The sequence below is a fragment of the Botryllus schlosseri genome, chromosome 12, assembly GCF_051294905.1.
Source record: "Botryllus schlosseri isolate E-star chromosome 12, Bs_hap1, whole genome shotgun sequence".
Taxonomy (NCBI): domain Eukaryota; kingdom Metazoa; phylum Chordata; class Ascidiacea; order Stolidobranchia; family Styelidae; genus Botryllus; species Botryllus schlosseri.
Window position 1 is genome coordinate 11,515,098 of NC_137247.1, and position 17,812 is coordinate 11,532,909.

Genomic DNA, 17,812 nt, shown 5'->3' on the forward strand with positions numbered 1-17,812 from the left:
GCAATCGAATAGGGAGGAGAACGTTTGCTGATCTGCGCGAACACCACGCCCTGCGTGTTGAAACGGCACCTTGATTCAAAACATGCAGAAAAGAACAATTGAGATCCCGCCTCGGCGTGCGAGGAAGGACCTTCGGCCATTATTCGTGACCATTAAATGACCGAGATCGTCCAATGCCCCTCATAGACAATCCACAGAAACACACTTCTGCAATAACTATACATGACTTCACGGTGAAATTAACCTCCGCTGTGAAATATCTAGGGATACACAATCAATCAATCGTAAGAATATATTTTGATCTGCTCAGGACACACACACACAATGCGCAATGCGATATACAAGACACACAATGTGATGAAGAGATAGGGGATGCCGAGCGACCAATCAGTCGAGGTATCCTGAACTGGCATCCACCATGACCTAGTGCCCGATGTCACAGGATTCTTCGATGTTATTCTTTCTTCGACGGTCCTTTTTAGAAGTATTTTCTTTTTTATCTGGTCTTTGTTTCTGGGATTTTTTGTCGCCGTATAAGAACAACGACACGGGGTCGAGGAACCCAGAATAACCTCTGATCTGACGGCTTGTGGTTGTGGTGTGCCGTCACGAGTATCTCGCTTCCTTCCGAGATCAGTCGAGTTCGAAGTACTTTATAATTTTCCATAATTCATCCTCACGTGTGATATTGTCAACTTTTTTGGCACATCTCTCAAAACGTACTTACTTGACTTATCAGTGCAACAAAATAGAGGTGTTCCGCTCAATATACCGCCTAGGGCCACGGGATAGTGTTCAGCAAGCATAGGCCTACAGATCGCTCAACATATTTCCAGTTCCTAAAATGCGTTCTTTGGAAATTGCAAAGTTGATCCTAGATTTTCAGACCCCGCAACGTGTCAGTAATACAGCGTTTCGTGAATAGGGTTTGACTTCAAGGATGAGGCTTGAACAGGAGTCTTCTGCAGCTAAATCTAAGCAAAGCATGTCACGTCGGAGCGGGGCAAGTGATTTGTTGATTATTTGCGTAGCCAGCCGAAAAAAAGAAGGCGGGGTTTCGATTTTATTCGAATTTCCTAATATAGCATCAATCCATTAGGGCTAAGTGCTTGCATAAATGACGATTATACAATCTCCTCGTGTTGACGAACTAGGCCTCTTACGCGTATCATAAGCTTGCCAACGAGTCCGAAAGTGCTGTCAATTAGCGAGTGTCTGCTCCGTCGTGAACAATTAAACACGCGCGCTTTATCAACGCATATTACGTAGCCTCGGCGACGATTTTCTCAAGTCAAAATGTCCGAGTTGTTATGGAATCTGTACTATAATCGTACCGATTTTAGGTGGTTCGAATCTGTCTCATCTTTTATAACTCGAGCCTTTCACACACATCTTCTGGAGTTCTGGCGGTTATGTTCAAGTATTAGCGGAAATCAATTACGTCTGTACGGCGTACGCACGTCGCATCACGCAATGTTTGCGGGCATTCGATGTCATTCTGTTTCGCGATGTCACTCTTAATCACAATCGCTACTCAGCATACACGTAACGAAATGAAATGAAAGCCATCGAGAGATATTAGCCGAAGCATGTTAGCCCCGAGACGCGATAGTTAGGCCAGTGATGAAATCTTTCGAACCAGGCTTATTGCAGACGGGATTGTGTATGCCAACGATGATATCGTGCGCACCAGGCAAAGCAGATGCGATTGTGCAGACCAGTGATGGTATAGTGCGCACCGTGCCCATGCGATTCTTCAAGCCAACGGAACTGTGCTTGTTGCAGACGCGATAAATCAGGCCAGCGACCAATGTTCCTTATAAACTGAGCGGTGAGCGCGCGCACTGCTGACAAAGTCTGCGCGCACGGAAAGATGTGTGGTGCGCACAAAGAGCCGAAGTGAGTTGGTGAGTGCTCGCAGACTCTTGAACAAGTTAGAGGGAACATAGCCAGCGACGAATGGCGAGTGCGCGCCAAATTTCGCAATCATTTCAGCGGGAGATCGCGTCGCGTTACATCGTGCAATTACACTGTGCAGTGCACAGACGAATCTAGCTGATAGGGAACACGCTTTTCGCTAACTGGCCGCAGCTGCGCGCACGGCTTATCGAATTGCAACTGAATATTAGCGTCAGAATGGCCATTTCAAAAGGAACGGGTATTGCGTTTCAAAAGGACATGGTTTCTACCCCTGGACCCCCCCCCCCCCCCACGGATACGCGCCAGAGTGAATACTGTACGTACCGTGCGGTACACCACTACACTCAACACCAGTGGTTCCCAAACTTTTTCAGTTTGTGGCATGCTAGAACAACTCTAAAACGCTCGCGGCAGTTCTTTTTATCGCGCCAGACGCCAGCTGTTTCGGAAATGGTACACGCCTACTTTGCCTTTGTTAAGAATTTATTCCATCGTTGACAGAATCGTATGAAATGTGTTGACTGTTGAGCGCTATTTTCTCAGTTTGAAGAGAATGGATGAACACTTGCAATACTCACCGAGCTCGGTACACCGTCTTCATAGTGGCTACCATCATCCAACGCTACGACAATGGCAGTCTGGTGACACCAAACTTTATCCAGGTCAGTGGTGTATCATTTCCGCAGGGTTGTAATGACTCGACTCGAGTCACGATTTTTTCGTGACTAGACTTGACTCGAGTCATTTTCTCAAAATATGAAAATGACTCGACTCGAATGAATGAATCTGTGTATTGACTCGACTTTGACTCAAGTCATTGCGTATGACTCCGAACAAGTCATATGACTTGAGACTCAGACGGCCAAGACCGACGTTTCATTGTAACTCCGAAGAATAGTTTAAGTAAACACACTATTGGGATTTCGTCTATTGGTACTGGTACTTGAAAATGCGACCGGAAACTGCTAAAAGTGAGGAAAGTTAGTATATTTTAAATGGCAACCATTCGATATCACCAAACAGAGTTATAAAAAGTGGGTTTAACAAGACTTTAACTGGAAACTGAGCAGTCAACATAATGACTTGGACTCGGACTTGAGTCTTAATACCATGACTCGGACTCGACCTTCTGCTCGATTGACTCGGTGGTGAATTGAAAATGACTCGACTTGACTCGAGTCAAAACTTTAAAAGTGAGATTGACTTGTGACTCGGTAAAAGTAGAAGTGACACCCAAAATTGATGCTTAATTCCAAGTAGAAGTAGCAATGTCCAAAGTATGTCAAGTAAACAATAGAAGGTCTGAACTAAGGTGAGTAGTTTCAAAAAGTAGATTTTTTCATGTGGGCTAGGGCTGTTCAAAAATAACTTTTTGTTCTGGATTCCAGCCATTCAGTCATTTAATTGTCAGGTAACCCTAAAAAACGCTGCACACCAAATTTGGTTCAATTCTAGCAGGCATAGGGTATAGGGTACAGATCCAATTAAAATCATCAATTTAAACAGGAAAATTAAAAAAAAAATTCAAATTTTTCTGTCAACCCCATGAAATTGTTGAGCTGTCTTCAGAGACGATGCAAAACAAATTTGACTCAATTCCAACAAGTAGAAGCGGAGTTATTGGAGTTTTTCGTTGATAATCCTCGGATTATCCACCAATCAAGCTAATTTTCCTGTTTAAATTACAAATTTTAATTGGATCCGCAGAGCCCTATACTTGTTAGAATTGAACGAAATTTGGTGGGCAGCGTTTTTAGGGTTACCTGAAAATTTAATGACTGAATGGCTGGAATCCAAAACAAAAAGTTATTTTTGAACAGCCCTAATGTGGGCGCATCAGGGATATCTAGATATCCCCAGGGCGCTTGATTTTAGTAGTTGATTGCAGGGGATGTCAAAGTAATCAAGAAAGCTACTCAAGTAAAACCAGAAGTAGCGACGAAAAAAATCTACTCGAGTACGAGTAGAAGTACTTCTTTCGTAAGCAATCAAAAACTGCAACTGCGACCTTGTTCACGGTAAATTGAACATTTGCCTCACCAGGCACATCACTGTTCGGTAGGGGTGTTCAAAAATTACTTCATTTTCAAATTGTAGGCTACTGGCTACCGTACTTGATAAAATTGTCAGGTTACCTCATTAAAGTCTACACACCAAATTTGGTTCACTTCCAACCAGTAGCCGCATAGCTGCAGGGGAAGAAAGTTTCATATTTATTATATAGAAATAATTTTTCAAAAATTTCAAAATTTTCTGTTCGCCCCGTTAGATTGTTAGGTTGTCTATAGAAACGATGCTCACCAGATCTGGCTCAATTCCAACCAATGGAAGCGGAGTAACTGTCGTCAAAAAATTTGGATTTAAATAAAATAGTATTTACGGTGGCCAATTCTTTAATTGTTTATTATAGGTGTAACCACCGTAAATACTATTTTATTCAAATGTAAAATTTTTGACGGCAATTAACTCCGCTTCCACTGGTTGGAATTGAGCCAAATTTGGTGAACATCGCTTCTACAGACAACCTAACAATGTGATGGAGTGATCAGAAAATTTTGAAATTTTTTCTATTCGTTTTATTTAATAAATAAAAAAATATCTTCTTTAGCAATACGGCTACATGTTAAAATTGAGCCAAATCTGGTGTGTAGGCTTTAATTAAGTACGGTAGCCTAACAATTTTATCACGTAGCCAGTACAATTTTTGAAAGAGTCATTTTTCAACACCCCTACTGCTCAGTGCTCACCCTCAGGCAGTTGGGGGTAGCCGTCTCTAACAAAGTAGTTCTTCACCGATCAGATCTAATATGATGCTCAATCGGTGTTGATGTATAGCCTCCACTGAAGAATTGCAGATACTGGACTAGACAGTAGGCCTATATATTATGATATAATATCGCTCTGATATAACTCGAGCGATCGTTTTTCAGAGAATTTCATGTTTCCATTATTTGTAACGGATACGAGCGATGATGCGTATGAAGAAATTAAATCATTGCCCGGGCAGGCACGCTACGGAGTGCGAAAGTTATGCGAGTATCTGAAGCCATACGTACAAGGGGAGGGATGCCTGCCTCTGAAATGTGAGTGGGCGATATACAGAGAACTCCTGAATTGTCATCTTCAATGAGCTTCTGTGGCCAGGCATTTTTCACCCTGTCTGCTAGGTGGTCTAAAAAATTATTCTACTGCTGCATTTTCACTGCCCGTCTATGGGATGTACATTGTCACTATGCCTGTCAATGTAGTTGTAAAACTCTAGACTCAGAAACATATTATTTCCTGCAACACACATTTTATGTGCTGGTAGAAGGGAATTGTAAAGCTTTTATGAAGTTTTTCGCTGCATCACAATCACTTAAGTTAGTAAAGTATTACCAGTAAAATTTACAATTGTGTGACTTCACTTTGCTTACATTTTCCAGCTGTTTTGGTATTTGGTGTTCCTACAAAATGCACTAAAGACGGTCGCGGATCTGCTGCCGACGATACAGAGGGTCCTGTCATTAGAGGCATCAAGGCGCTAAGAAAAGCTTTCCCTTCGCTGCTGGTTGCTGCTAACGTGTGCCTTTGCGCTTATACCGGTGGGTAGTCTGCTGCTGCTACTGACATGCAGCATTCATATACGGATTTGGTCAGATTACATCGGATTACTGGAAAAAACTAAGATCTGAAAGAATTTGATTGAGAGTCTGGTGATTTTCGCTCAAAGTAATTAGGTACCACCCATTGGGAATTTCATAAGGACTATTGAATGCTTGAACTTCTATTTATGGCCACATAAAATAGATGTCAACCATACTTACTGAAAATATTAAAGAGAGTGAGAGTCTGCATTTTTCATTCAATCGAAATACATAACAAACAGACAGCAATAATGGTGGTACAGAAAATACGTGTGCACGGTTTTCGGTATCAGGTAGGAACGATCGATAGGACCTTGGGGGTCAACTAGTCTGATCGCACCCGCATCAAACGGGTACACTTGTTCCCACACAGTCTGGCTCTAACAAATGTTAGTTGAAAGGAAATTGAAAAATTAAACATAAAATTAAAGATGGTAGCAAATCAAGTGACTGAGGATAATTATTCGACTTGAATAGGGAAATTTGCATCTTGGTGAACTGTCGGTGAATGTGGCACTATTTGCAAAAATGAAAAGATTGACACGATGTGAATAATAATTTAATGATTGAAGTTGATAACATGAGTTGTAATTTATCACACTGTTTGACCAAAGTTTTCCTTTATGCACACATGCTCTACATTGCATGGTATTAAATCTCATTTCACATGCATTTTCAGATCACGGTCACTGTGGCATACTGAGAGAAGACGGCACAATCGAAAACAAGAAAAGTATCGCGAGATTGGCGGAAGTAGCTGGAGCGTACGCCGACGCCGGTGCCCAGATTATCGCACCAAGCGATATGATGGACGGGCGTATCGGCGCCATAAAAGAGAAACTGAAGGAATTAGGTGCTGCGCGGTCGGTTGAGAGATAATTAGTGTGACTTGAGTCCGCCGAGGTCAATTATGTGGGATTGTGACAGGGTTCTAACCAAGTCACAAAGCACCGAGTCACAAATCAATCTCAGTTTTGTAGTTTTGACTCGAGTCAAGTCGAGTCATTTTCAATTCACCACCGAGTCAAGTCCGAGTCCAAGTCAGTGAAAAGAGGGTCGAGTCCGAGTCACAGTCACAGTATTATGACTCGAGTCGAGTCCGAGCCATTATGTTGACTGCTCAGTTTCCTGTTAATGTCTTGTTAAACCCACCTTTTATAACTCTGTTTGGTGATATCGAATGGTTCGCATTTATAATATACTAATTTGGCCGTCTGCGCCTCGAGTCATATGACTTCGCTCGAGTCGTGCGCAATAACTCGAGTCCAAGTCGAGTCAATCTCCGAGTCGAGTCGAGTCATTTCCGTATTTTGAGAAAATGACTCGAGTCAAGTCGAGTCATCAGAAAATCATGACTCGAGTCGAGTCATGACTCGAGTCATTACAACCCTGGATTGTGATGATCGTTGTAACAAGTTGGAGGTGGTCGGAAGTCGGAAATGGTCCAAGTAGTCAGCAGCGTTGTAATGACTCGAGTCGTGATTTTCTGGCGACTCAACTTGGACTCGAGTCATTGTGCATGAGTCGGATCAAGTCATATGACTCAAGACTAGGACGGTCCGAGCAGATACTTCATTGTAACTTCGAACTATAGTGAAGTTACCCCATTATTGGTATTTTGTCTATCAGTCCTGGTACTTGGAGAATAGGGCCAGAAACTGCTGAGACTGAGGAAAATACTACTTATTAATGCGAGCCATTCTATATCACAGCAGTGGGTTGATGTGAATTGAACTCGAAACTGAACAGTGTGCACAATGACTAGCACTGGAACTCGAGTCACGACACCATGACTCTCTACTCACTGACGTGAACTCGAGTCACGACGCCATGACCCTATACCCACTGACTTGAACTCGGACTTGACTCGGTGGTGAATTGAAAATGACTTGACTTGACTCGAGTGGAAACTATAAAAGTGAGATTGAGTTGTGACTCGGGCCCTTGTGACTTTCGTTACAACTAGGGCTGGGCACAATGATTCGAGTACTCGAATCTGAATCGAGTATTAATTTCAATGATTCGAGTCGAGTAGCAAAAGATGATTTTTTCGAGAACTGAAATTATGCGCCTCTCACCAAAGTATCTTTAAAGAGATGGATATAACTGGCATTTTATTCTTTGCTGAGGCATAAATGGTACATATTTGAACTGTGACGTATTGTAGTCTGTTATGACGTCATAATGAGTGATAATCGATTACTTGACTCGAAGCATATCACGTGATTCAGAATCGATTCACTCAGGTACTTGATTTTGCCCAGCCCTAGTTACAACCCCGGTAATCAGCGTTGGTGGTCAAGTAGAAACAGTGCTAACACTGAATTTGCAAGTAGAAGTAGTAATGTCGAAGTGAATGTTGAAGCTGTTTCAAGTGTAGCAAGAAAATGAAGGACTGACACATTCACACATACTCTAGTTTGGTCAGAAGGTCCGTGTATCGCATTGGAGGCGACCAAAAATGACCAATGACACCACCGGTGGATATGATATTCGAATAAAAATGGACTGTTTTATAGAGTTTTTCATGACAATTTGAACTCTGAAAGTGATGCATACTAATTTTTACTACTTTTCAGAATCCAAGGTTAAAAAGTATGAAGTTTTGCAAAAAAAAAGAGCTGCTCCCAGTCAAAGTAGGAGTAGACTAACAATATTAGCACTAGAATAAGCAGGGCTAGAAGACAATAGCTACTTGAGTACTCGAAGCAGAAGTACTCGGTTATTTTCCAACTCTTCACCTTGGTATTTGAGATATGCATGAAATGAGATTTTGGTAACATTGGGCATAAATCAGCGAAGAGATATCGTCGATATGATATCTTGTCTCGAAATGATTACAATTCTATAACTGATTGGACTCCATGTTCCACACTAAAATAATAATAATAACTTAACACTCATCAAATTATTTGTTACAGACTTGGCCTCGAGAGTGTCGGTGATGAGTTACAGCGCCAAGTTTGCGTCCAGCTTTTACGGACCGTTCCGGGACGCCGCACAATCCGCTCCTAGTTTCGGTGACCGAAAGTGTTCTCAACTTCCGCCCGGTGCAAAGGGCCTCGCAATGCGAGCCGCAGATCGTGACGTGGAAGAAGGTACTGTGTGTAGAACAGAAGATTGATATCACTCGTGATATCCTGTTTTGGTCATCACTAGAGCCCGTTTATTTACAGCTTCCGACAGCTTCCTAGACAAGGCTGTGGAGTCAGAGTTTGGCTAATTTTTGCTTGATGTAGTTGGAGTCGTGAAGACTATAGTGGAGTCATATAGCTGGAGTCATGGTTATGGAAAAAATATTGACTACAGTCGGAGTTTGTGAAAAAGTCCCTGACTCCGACTTCTTCATCATGAAAACGATTGCTTTCAAAGGATTTAAAAGAGGATTTTTATGTACCATTAATCACTGTTATTATTAATGATACACATCAGGGGCGGCCAACCCGTGGTCCGCAGGCCAAATGTGGCCTGCGAGGTAATTCTCGAAATTGAAAAATTGCAAGGCCAACCAAAATTTGATTAGCCTGTCCGCGAAATTTGATGATGACTTGAACATCAATTCTGACGCATTGGCGTAACCAGAGGCCAGACAGATTTATCTCATATCTTCGTATATGACCATAAAGTAGAATATTTCGTAGCAGATTTACTTGACTTGAAATGTTTCTCAGCAATTCGCATGAATTATTGTAACTCGATTTCCTGTATTTAGTATTGGAGCCCCCTCCTGAAAATTATAAATACGCGTTATTTACAGAATTGTGTCCAACTATATTCGCAATTAGGAGATAACCTGTCATCCAACATGCGACTTTGCTTGTACAAAATGATAGAGTCATGTTCACCGATACCTAAAGGCCGAATGAGCCCAGTGGTATACAGAGTATCAATTTAAAGCGTGGTAATATAAGTCTTGTTTTCAATGTTACCTAATTCGATTCGCTCCTATCAGACGACTAAAAAAAGGTTATCAAAATTCCAGTTCGTAAATCTCATGTGAAAGGTTGGCCGTAAGTCGGCGCCCACGATTGATGATATATTGATACTGATGGAACTATATCCGATTGAGTCACTGTATTATCTTGCTGCTTGTTATTAATTTATGTATTTGTCCAAAGGACTTGCGTAGCTATTGCATCATTGAATTGAAACATTTTAGTTTGTTCATTCACGCAAAACACTGGGCTGACAAACACATATAGAAGGTAACGTAAGTAGGGCTGGGCACAATGATTCGAGTACTCGAATCTGAATCGAGTATTAATTTTAATGATTCGAGTCGAGTAGTAAAAGACGATTTTTTCGAGTACTGAAATTGTACGCTCCTCACAACTGAAAGTTATTGAACTAACAAGAATTATAGTTTTGATAATATTTTCCACTGATGAAGCCTTGAAACCTTGATTGGCCGTGTCGTAGCATGATAGACATAGTACAAAGCTACGAACGTTACTGGAAATAACACATTTCCGAAGTCATGATCGTTCCACAACATTGTCAAGAAGTGCAATGAAGTCGGTATGGTCGAAAACATACCGAAGTATCATTAATGTGACGGATAACAGGCATTATGTTCTTCGTGGTGGCATAAGAGGTACATATTTGAACTTTGACATAGTACATTATGTTGTGACGTCATAATGAGTGATACTCGAATACTCGACTCGACTCGAAGCATTTTACGTGATTCAGAATCGAATCACTCAGGTACTCGATTTTGCCCAGCCCTAAACGTAAGAACATGTTAAAGAGACATACACACTCAGTGAGAAATAGCGTACATATTTATCTTGACTTGACCCTTGTCACCTTCGAAAATCGATTGACTTGACTCGTGTCGACTTGTGACTTGATCCCAGCACGGCCATGCATCTGCACATCTGTGGTGGGAATTCATTGGTAAATTTTTTGCTTCCAATTTGGGTTCTGGTTTCATCACTCATTGCTATGCCTGTATTGTATATGCATGTATGATTTTGATGGGCTTTTACAGAAAACCAGTAGGATTTTCAATGCGAATGAGAGTCTGTTATGTGTGCAGGAGCCGATATTCTGATGGTCAAGCCTGGGATGTCTTACCTGGACATAATATCCTCCATCAAAGATCGGCACAAGTCCCATCCGATGGCAGCGTATCAGGTCTCGGGGGAATACGCTTCGCTATGGCATGCTGCGCAGGCCGGTGCTTACGAATTAAAAGCTGCTGTCACGGAATCATTTACTTGCCTACGTAGAGCTGGTACAGACATCATCATCACCTACTACACCCCAATGATGCTGAAGTGGCTTGCAGAGCGTTAGCATAACGAAAGGAACAGCTCTGAATTTGCTGCTAGTCTTGCCATAATTTATTCATTTTGCCTACCTTGAAAAGGAATCAATTACTTTGTAGCAGCTTTATAAATCTGTTATGGTTGCCAGTTTTTTGGACTGCCAATTTCTCAATTATCATCAAACAATCATGTGTCTGCGTGATTTGACTCGACTTCAGTTATGACACGAGAGAATCGTTAGTGTGGTTATGACAGAGGAAGCAGGCTCATTGACAATGCTTGTAATTTTTAGCAGTTAAGCTATGCTCAGTGTGATTTTTATCATGACAGACACCTTAGGCTTGATGGATTGTGCATGGGAATAAGAGGACTTCTCAGTAGTGTGCTCAATTAGCTAACTCAACTCATTGTTGATTTAAAATCGTTGCAACCCAGATGTTACTGAGAACTGACACAAATATATGGCACATGTATCGTGCGATTTTGGTGCTATCAGCAAACTATTCGGAATACAAACTGCCACACAGCTATATATTGTATCAAAATTTAACATTTCCACCGCTCGATCTCCTTTGAACTCAACTCGCACTGTAAAAAGAAATATATCAGGGATGTCACAAGTCAATCTCACTTTTTTAGTTTTGACGCGAGTCATTTTCAATTCGCTACCAAGTCAAAGAGCACATTTCGAGATGACTCAAGTCTAAGTCATTGTGTAGACTGCTCAGTTTCCAGATAAAGTCTTCTTAAACCCACTGTTATAACTCTGTTTGGTGATACCGAATGGTTAGCATTTATAATATACTAATTTTCCTCACTTTTAATAGTTTCTGATCACATTTTCAAGTACCAGTACCAATAGACGAACTCCCAAGAGGGTGGTTATACTTTACTACTCTCGAGTCCAAGTCGAGTCAATACTAGGGCTGGGCACAATGATTCAAATACTCGAATCTGAATCGAGTAATAATTTTGATGATTCGAGTCGAGTAGTAAAAGACGATTTTTTCGAGTACTGAAATTATACGCTTCGCGCAACTGAAAGTTAATTTACTAACGGGAGTTATAGTTTTGATGCTATTTTCCAATGAGGAAGCCTTAAAACCTTGATTGGCGGTATCGCAGCATACGAGACAGTACAAAGCTAGGAACATTACTGGCAATAACACACTTGCGAAGTCATGATCATCCCACCACATTGTCAAGAAAAGCAATGAAATCGGGATGGTCGAAAAAATACCAAAGTATCTTTAATGTGACGGATAAGAGGCATTATGTTCTTCGTGGGGGCATAAAAGGTACATATTTGAACTTTGACATAGTACATTCGGTTGTGACGTCATAATGAGTGATACTCGACTCGAAGCATTTTACGTGATTCAGAATCGAATCACCCAGGTACTCGATTGTGCCCAGCCCTAGTCAATAAACATATTGACTCGAGTCATTTTTTTTTTTGAGAAAATGACTCGAGTCAAGTCGAATCATCAGAAAATCGTGACTCGAGTTATTACAACCCAGGTATATATGACGTCATCTAGTTAATGACACATTGATCCGCCTAAACCCATCGAACGCACTGATTTGAGAACAAAAACCTTAAATAAATACACAGGAGCAACTCGAAATCAGTAGTTGTAATAGTTTCAAAGAATGAAAATATCACCACTCAAGAGAGTGGCATTGCAAGCTATTGGTAGGCATACATGATATACCAATTGACGCAGTCCAAGGCGGCAGCCTCATTTGCTCACAGGTGTTAACTGTATTCGCCGCGCCGTCTTTTTCTCCACTACCGTATCATCCTTGGCAGATTTAGGAGTCATCGTGGTACTTGCGGCAGGACTGTTACCGTTACAAACGATGGTCTTGTTTGTGTGAACATGTTTATCGCCTTGAGGACTGTCTGCAACTGGAGTCAAAGGTATCCGTCTGGGCCTGAAAAAGCAACGCTTGTAAGCATACAATACATTCGGTGCATCAGCAATATAACACTCCATTTACGCAATGGGCTCAAGAACAGGTCAAGTATGCAAGGAAAACTAGATACAAATTTGTTACTGCACACTGCAGTCACTAAAGTGTAAGCCTAAAGTGATAACTTATTCCGTCATCTTTTGCATTATAATGTTTGTAAAACAGCTTTGAAGATTCTTCCAAAGTATCGACTTAATCCCTCCTGTACTGTATTGAACAGAAATCTCACTTGGTGGAAATTGGAGAATGAGAAATGGTAGTGAGCTGAACCCTTCTTGATACTTTCTTTTCCTGAAAAACAAATTAAATATTCACATTGATTTGTGAAAAGGACCATATTCAATTCACGATTGCACGCATATCCATATCTTGTTGAATAGTATATTCATATTGAAATGAACCCGAATATTTTCGGCTGACACCTGTCAGGGGTTATCGTCAGCAATTACTAGAGAATTCAAAAGAACATCGTATATCAACAATCGTATCACAAAATATGACGTCATTAGCATGAAATGTCGAATACGAGAGCGTTCAATGTACTATTTTTAAATGGTACACGAACTCTTTTTGTTGACACAGCATTATCTGGTGTAGTTTTGATAAGAGTCCACTCCGAGGCACACAAATGAAAGTGTGAACAGCCCCTTCCGACGACGCAAAATCTGTCGTCTCGATAATTCTTCGCACTGGCGTGAATATCCAACAAGTGTTTGACAATTGCAGAATTTATGGCCTTTGATTGTTCCGCATCAATGTTGAGGGGATAAGTCGAGATAGATAGATAGATCATTTATTAAATTCGTCTCACCAGGAAAATTTGAAACATTCAAATAATCGGTATGGACAGGGAAGGGACGATACGACCGAGAAGTCATCCAGTCAATCCCTTCCCTATAGAGCATACAAATTATAACTCACGAGACAGACGAACACAATGACACACGAGAGTGAACTTTTCCCTGAGTGTGATGTGCGTGTTCTAATAAATCTAAGAACATGCTGATTTATGCGTTCCTGTAAACGCTTTGACGTTCTTCCCACGTAGCCACAATCATAGTGGCACTCAAATTCGTAAACTGCATTACTGTGTTGAAGTGCAGGAAGCGCGTCTTTACGTGTTGCGGGGAGCAGTTGCGTCGTCGTGAAATTCACGTTGGTCTTCACTGTGTCATAACACTTACCGCTGAAATCAATTACTTATCTACATCTAGTCCGTAAAATTCTAAGTATCGACTGACAGATGGCAAAGGTCTATTAAATATCCATCAAATTTTGTTCAAGTAGGTCATCACATAAATAGTATAAATATGTATACAGACCTGGGAGGAAGGTAAAGGACCATTTTCTTTTATCTCAGTACTAGTGTCCATCGTTTGACAATCTTCCGTTGTGGAAACCAACTTTGGTTTGTCGTTCATAACATCACAAACTATATTTTCGCCGGTACCACAACCAGTCTCAGTCTTATCGGATTCTACGGCGGCGTCATTGTTATTTTCAGTGTCCATCGGCTCTTGCCGCGTGTCGGAATTGGCCAGGATTTCACAATACGTTTCCCCTAATTCATTCTCTTCAAAATCCACAATAGTACAGAAGCCGTCCCTTGAAGAAATCACCAACTGCCGGGCATCAGAACTCCTGAAAGCACGTAAATGGCTTCAGAATATTTCTTACGTGTTGTTGGCGTTGTTGATGAAGAGTAGGTTACAGCCAAATTTTACAGAGCCCCATGGAATGGTGGTTTCCAAGCTGAAGTACAACTTATAATATTATTTACAATTCTGGTCATGAAAGAGTTATGAATTCCAATATTGTGAGTCGGAGTAGCAATTTCAAATAAAATGAAGACAGAATTTCAGAATCGGGAGTGGAGTCACGGTCGCATGAAATATTTCGTGACTCCCGAATCTGACAATATTGCATTAACAACGGAGTAATGCAGCCACCCTTCCCCAAAATAAATTACAACCACAAAAATAATTTAAAAATTCAAACTATCTGCAGCCCTATCTGTCAAATAAGGTAATTACCAGGAATCAAGGACATATTTTGTAAGTCAGACAAGACTGGCACATGTCACACTCACCATGTAATATCTGTAATAGCCGCATAATGAACGTTGCTGACGACGGAAAACGGTTCCAGCGTTTGTGAATCGTACAGGATAACAGTATCAGAAGAAGAGACAGCAAAAATAAGACGATAAGGTAAATTAATGGCCGAGCCTGAAACAGTAACAAGTAAATAAATGATGGAGGCAATTCAACGACGCTGGTACCTGCATCATCGTCAGATTTACGTAACGCAAACTTGACAGGGCAAGTTCGAATTACAGTAACCGGCTGCTTGAAGCCCGGCAGGATCGCCACAGGCTTAGAAAAAGACGATCTTGAAAACACGTATGCGGTGTTGATCTGTATAGAAACATTCATACACGAGACCTCCTTTTCCGAGATTTAATAAACGTCTGACCTGTTCCACTTCACCTCCTTTTTTTCTATTCAAACTCCCTGACGGGACGATCAACAGGTTACCGTCCATTGTAAATGACAATCTGAAAGAACCATAGTACCATGCAAATGAATTTTGTGAACTGGCGACAGATCCATAAGTGGGGCAAGGGAACAGGGGCTCTTGCCTTAATTAGGTGTTAGGGTCGAGGTTCTTAACCACAGAGTTCAGCAAACCAGCAGGGTGCAGGGTACCTTGAGTCACTCTTGAGGGTCTGCTGAGGCCAAGACACTCATCCGACTCATATACAGCAGAAGTCATACTGATTTGCAGGAAATATATCGTATGATCATTTTGTTTTGTGTGAAAATCATGTTTTAATAGTTTTGATCTTTTAACACTGCTGCTGGAACACAGTTCATTTTGTGGAATGTGGACCAGTATTCTATGGAAATATGTAAGATGTGTAATGTCGCGTAGTAGATTTTTGTTTAAGTTACTAAGCAAAAATTTGGGATTTGCCAAAAGCTTGCAGATTAGCATAAGGGTTCGGCAAGTTAGTAAAGTTAAGAACCACCTTGTTAGGGTGTTGTGGTAAGATTATTCTCAAGGGACTTTATCCATGGATCAATGTTGACATGACAATGAATAGCAAGCTTAACCAACTGGACATCAAAGCAATGATCAAACAAATTTACCAAGCTTGATAATCTCATTAACTTACCTTCGTCTGACTACAGTCTCATCATGAAACATACGTTGAGATTTGGTTGTTGGGATGTCACCATCATCCTTGTTAGAATCGCCGTTGTCATCACTTGAGGGATAAGATAACTTACAAATTTTGTGAATAACACGAGTACTCTTTAAATTGTAGATCCTCAATGATCTGAAATGATTCAAGACTGAATTCATCAACGCCCAACAGCAAATCTTCTGATTGACTGTTGTAAACTACTACTGCTACAACAAAAGAGCTGACGATTAGAAAACAGAATTTGACAATATTAGGAAAAATATAAATATGCAAGTAGAAATAAAATACATTACCTATCGCCGCTAATAGTGGCAGCATATTCTCCAAGGGGGTCGTAAGCGACTCCGTGAATAAAATGCTTTGCCTCTGACATGATAGTTAGCTTGACAGCTTTAGAGACGTTCCAAAGTATTGCAGTGTAATCGATGGAGCCAGATAGAAGATAGTTTCCGTCCGGCGACCAACTCAAGTCGTTTATATCTTCTATATGACCTCTACAATAATATTTCACAATAAAAATGTGGATCGCAGAAATTAGACCAGACATTGATTGCTACCGAAGAACTTTATGTGCATTCCAAGTTTCAACGTTCAACCCCATATCGGAGCTATCTTCGAAGATGTTAGGAGCGTCCGTTCTCTCACTCTGTTTCCACAGAACCACAGTCCCATCTGTTGATAGTCAGAATGTAAAGTGCAAAATTTAATGTCAGCTGCTTCAGTTACTTCATTCAATATATTCTTATTCAAAAACAAATTGCAAAAGACAAATGCTACATTAAATAATTGATTTCGAGAAGTATAACACTTGGATACATGGTATTTGTCTACAAGGTTTAGCCTCCATTTACATAAGTGTCAGAAGTAAAATTACCATCTCCACCAGACGCAAGTGTCAATCCGCATATCGAGAATCGTACAACATTAACGGCTCTCTCGTGTCGAGAGAGGTTAGATAAAAATACTATTCCATTCTTGTGTTCGGACCTCAGCTCCCAAATCTTAACAAATACCATAATATTGATATTAAATTAATCAGCCAAGATGCAGGTTGGAAATAGTCAGGGATGACTTACCCGAACATTTGAATCAATTCCAGCTGTTGCAAGTCTGTGTGGTTGACCTTTTCGATGAGGCTGGATATCAACTGAGTATATCGCTTCTTTAGCATGCCAGGAGATTTCAGGGGTTTTGATTTTCATATCAAAACAGGCAGTATGCTATTGTTTTGCCACTTACCGATAGTTAAGCGACACCAGTTAAGTTGCGCAAGACAGTAGGCGCGGCAATAGACGCGGAGATACAAATATTTTACAAGTTTCGCCTAATATGATGGCAGATTAACCCTCTTCCATGGAAATTCCCCTCAAATTTGACCGAAACATGTCCGGATCGTGCTGATAAACACAAAGTAGATTCCCGATATTTTCGCGCCGTTTCCAGACAATATTTTGGTTTTTGCGTTAGATGTCGCACGAGAACAGCGAAAACGTGTGCATCAAACACAATCATCACCAATCACCATCATCATCATTGGTTTATTAGCAAATTTTATCAGTTCAATACACCACAAAATGCGATACAATGAAAAGATAGGAAAGTGTCGAAGCTATCTAAAAAGCCAGCGTAGTCCCTGTACACAAAGCTGGGGATAGAACTAATGTCACTAACTACCGTCCGATATCCGTTCTCCCATACATCGGGGTTGTATTCGAAAAGTTGCTCCTCTACCGCCTACCCTCATTCCTCGCCAAAACGTCTGTCATTTCCCCTCAACAATTTGGCTTCCGAAACAAACAGCAAGC

At 41.0% G+C, this 17,812-nt stretch overlaps 2 protein-coding genes across 2 annotated transcripts; one reads left to right on the top strand and one right to left on the bottom strand.

The window, feature by feature from the left end:
* The first annotated feature begins 2,391 nt into the window (after positions 1 to 2,391).
* Positions 2,392 to 11,010, top strand: LOC145451911 (delta-aminolevulinic acid dehydratase-like). Its single transcript, XM_080330134.1, has 6 exons — positions 2,392 to 2,582; positions 4,851 to 5,003; positions 5,346 to 5,504; positions 6,226 to 6,399; positions 8,468 to 8,644; positions 10,588 to 11,010. The coding sequence occupies exons 1-6, from the start codon at positions 2,474 to 2,476 to the stop codon at positions 10,845 to 10,847; spliced, it is 1,032 nt and encodes a 343-aa protein (XP_080186260.1). The 5' UTR covers positions 2,392 to 2,473; the 3' UTR covers positions 10,848 to 11,010.
* Positions 11,011 to 12,437: 1,427 nt separating this feature from the next.
* LOC145451905 (chromatin assembly factor 1 subunit B-like) lies at positions 12,438 to 17,431 on the bottom strand. Its single transcript, XM_080330129.1, has 11 exons — positions 17,084 to 17,431; positions 16,882 to 17,008; positions 16,565 to 16,679; positions 16,301 to 16,501; positions 15,975 to 16,139; positions 15,272 to 15,353; positions 15,078 to 15,213; positions 14,886 to 15,024; positions 14,119 to 14,437; positions 13,026 to 13,087; positions 12,438 to 12,757 (listed from the first exon to the last, which is right to left on the bottom strand). Exons 1-11 carry the CDS (start codon positions 17,207 to 17,209, stop codon positions 12,562 to 12,564), a joined length of 1,668 nt encoding a protein of 555 aa, XP_080186255.1. The 5' UTR covers positions 17,210 to 17,431; the 3' UTR covers positions 12,438 to 12,561.
* Between the last annotated feature and the right edge of the window lie 381 nt (positions 17,432 to 17,812).

Excerpts from the sequence above, each read along its gene's own strand:
- LOC145451911 (XM_080330134.1), top strand. The coding sequence starts at position 2,474 with ATGGATGAACACTTGCAATACTCACCGAGCTCGGTACACCGTCTTCAT. Across the intron at positions 5,004-5,345 it reads GGGATGCCTGCCTCTGAAAT|CTGTTTTGGTATTTGGTGTT; the intron begins GTGAGTGGGCGA and ends TACATTTTCCAG. Across the intron at positions 8,645-10,587 it reads AGATCGTGACGTGGAAGAAG|GAGCCGATATTCTGATGGTC; the intron begins GTACTGTGTGTA and ends TTATGTGTGCAG.
- LOC145451905 (XM_080330129.1), bottom strand. The coding sequence starts at position 17,209 with ATGAAAATCAAAACCCCTGAAATCTCCTGGCATGCTAAAGAAGCGATA. Across the intron at positions 16,502-16,564 it reads AATGCACATAAAGTTCTTCG|AGGTCATATAGAAGATATAA; the intron begins GTAGCAATCAAT and ends ATATTATTGTAG. Across the intron at positions 16,140-16,300 it reads GCCACTATTAGCGGCGATAG|ATCATTGAGGATCTACAATT; the intron begins GTAATGTATTTT and ends GAATCATTTCAG.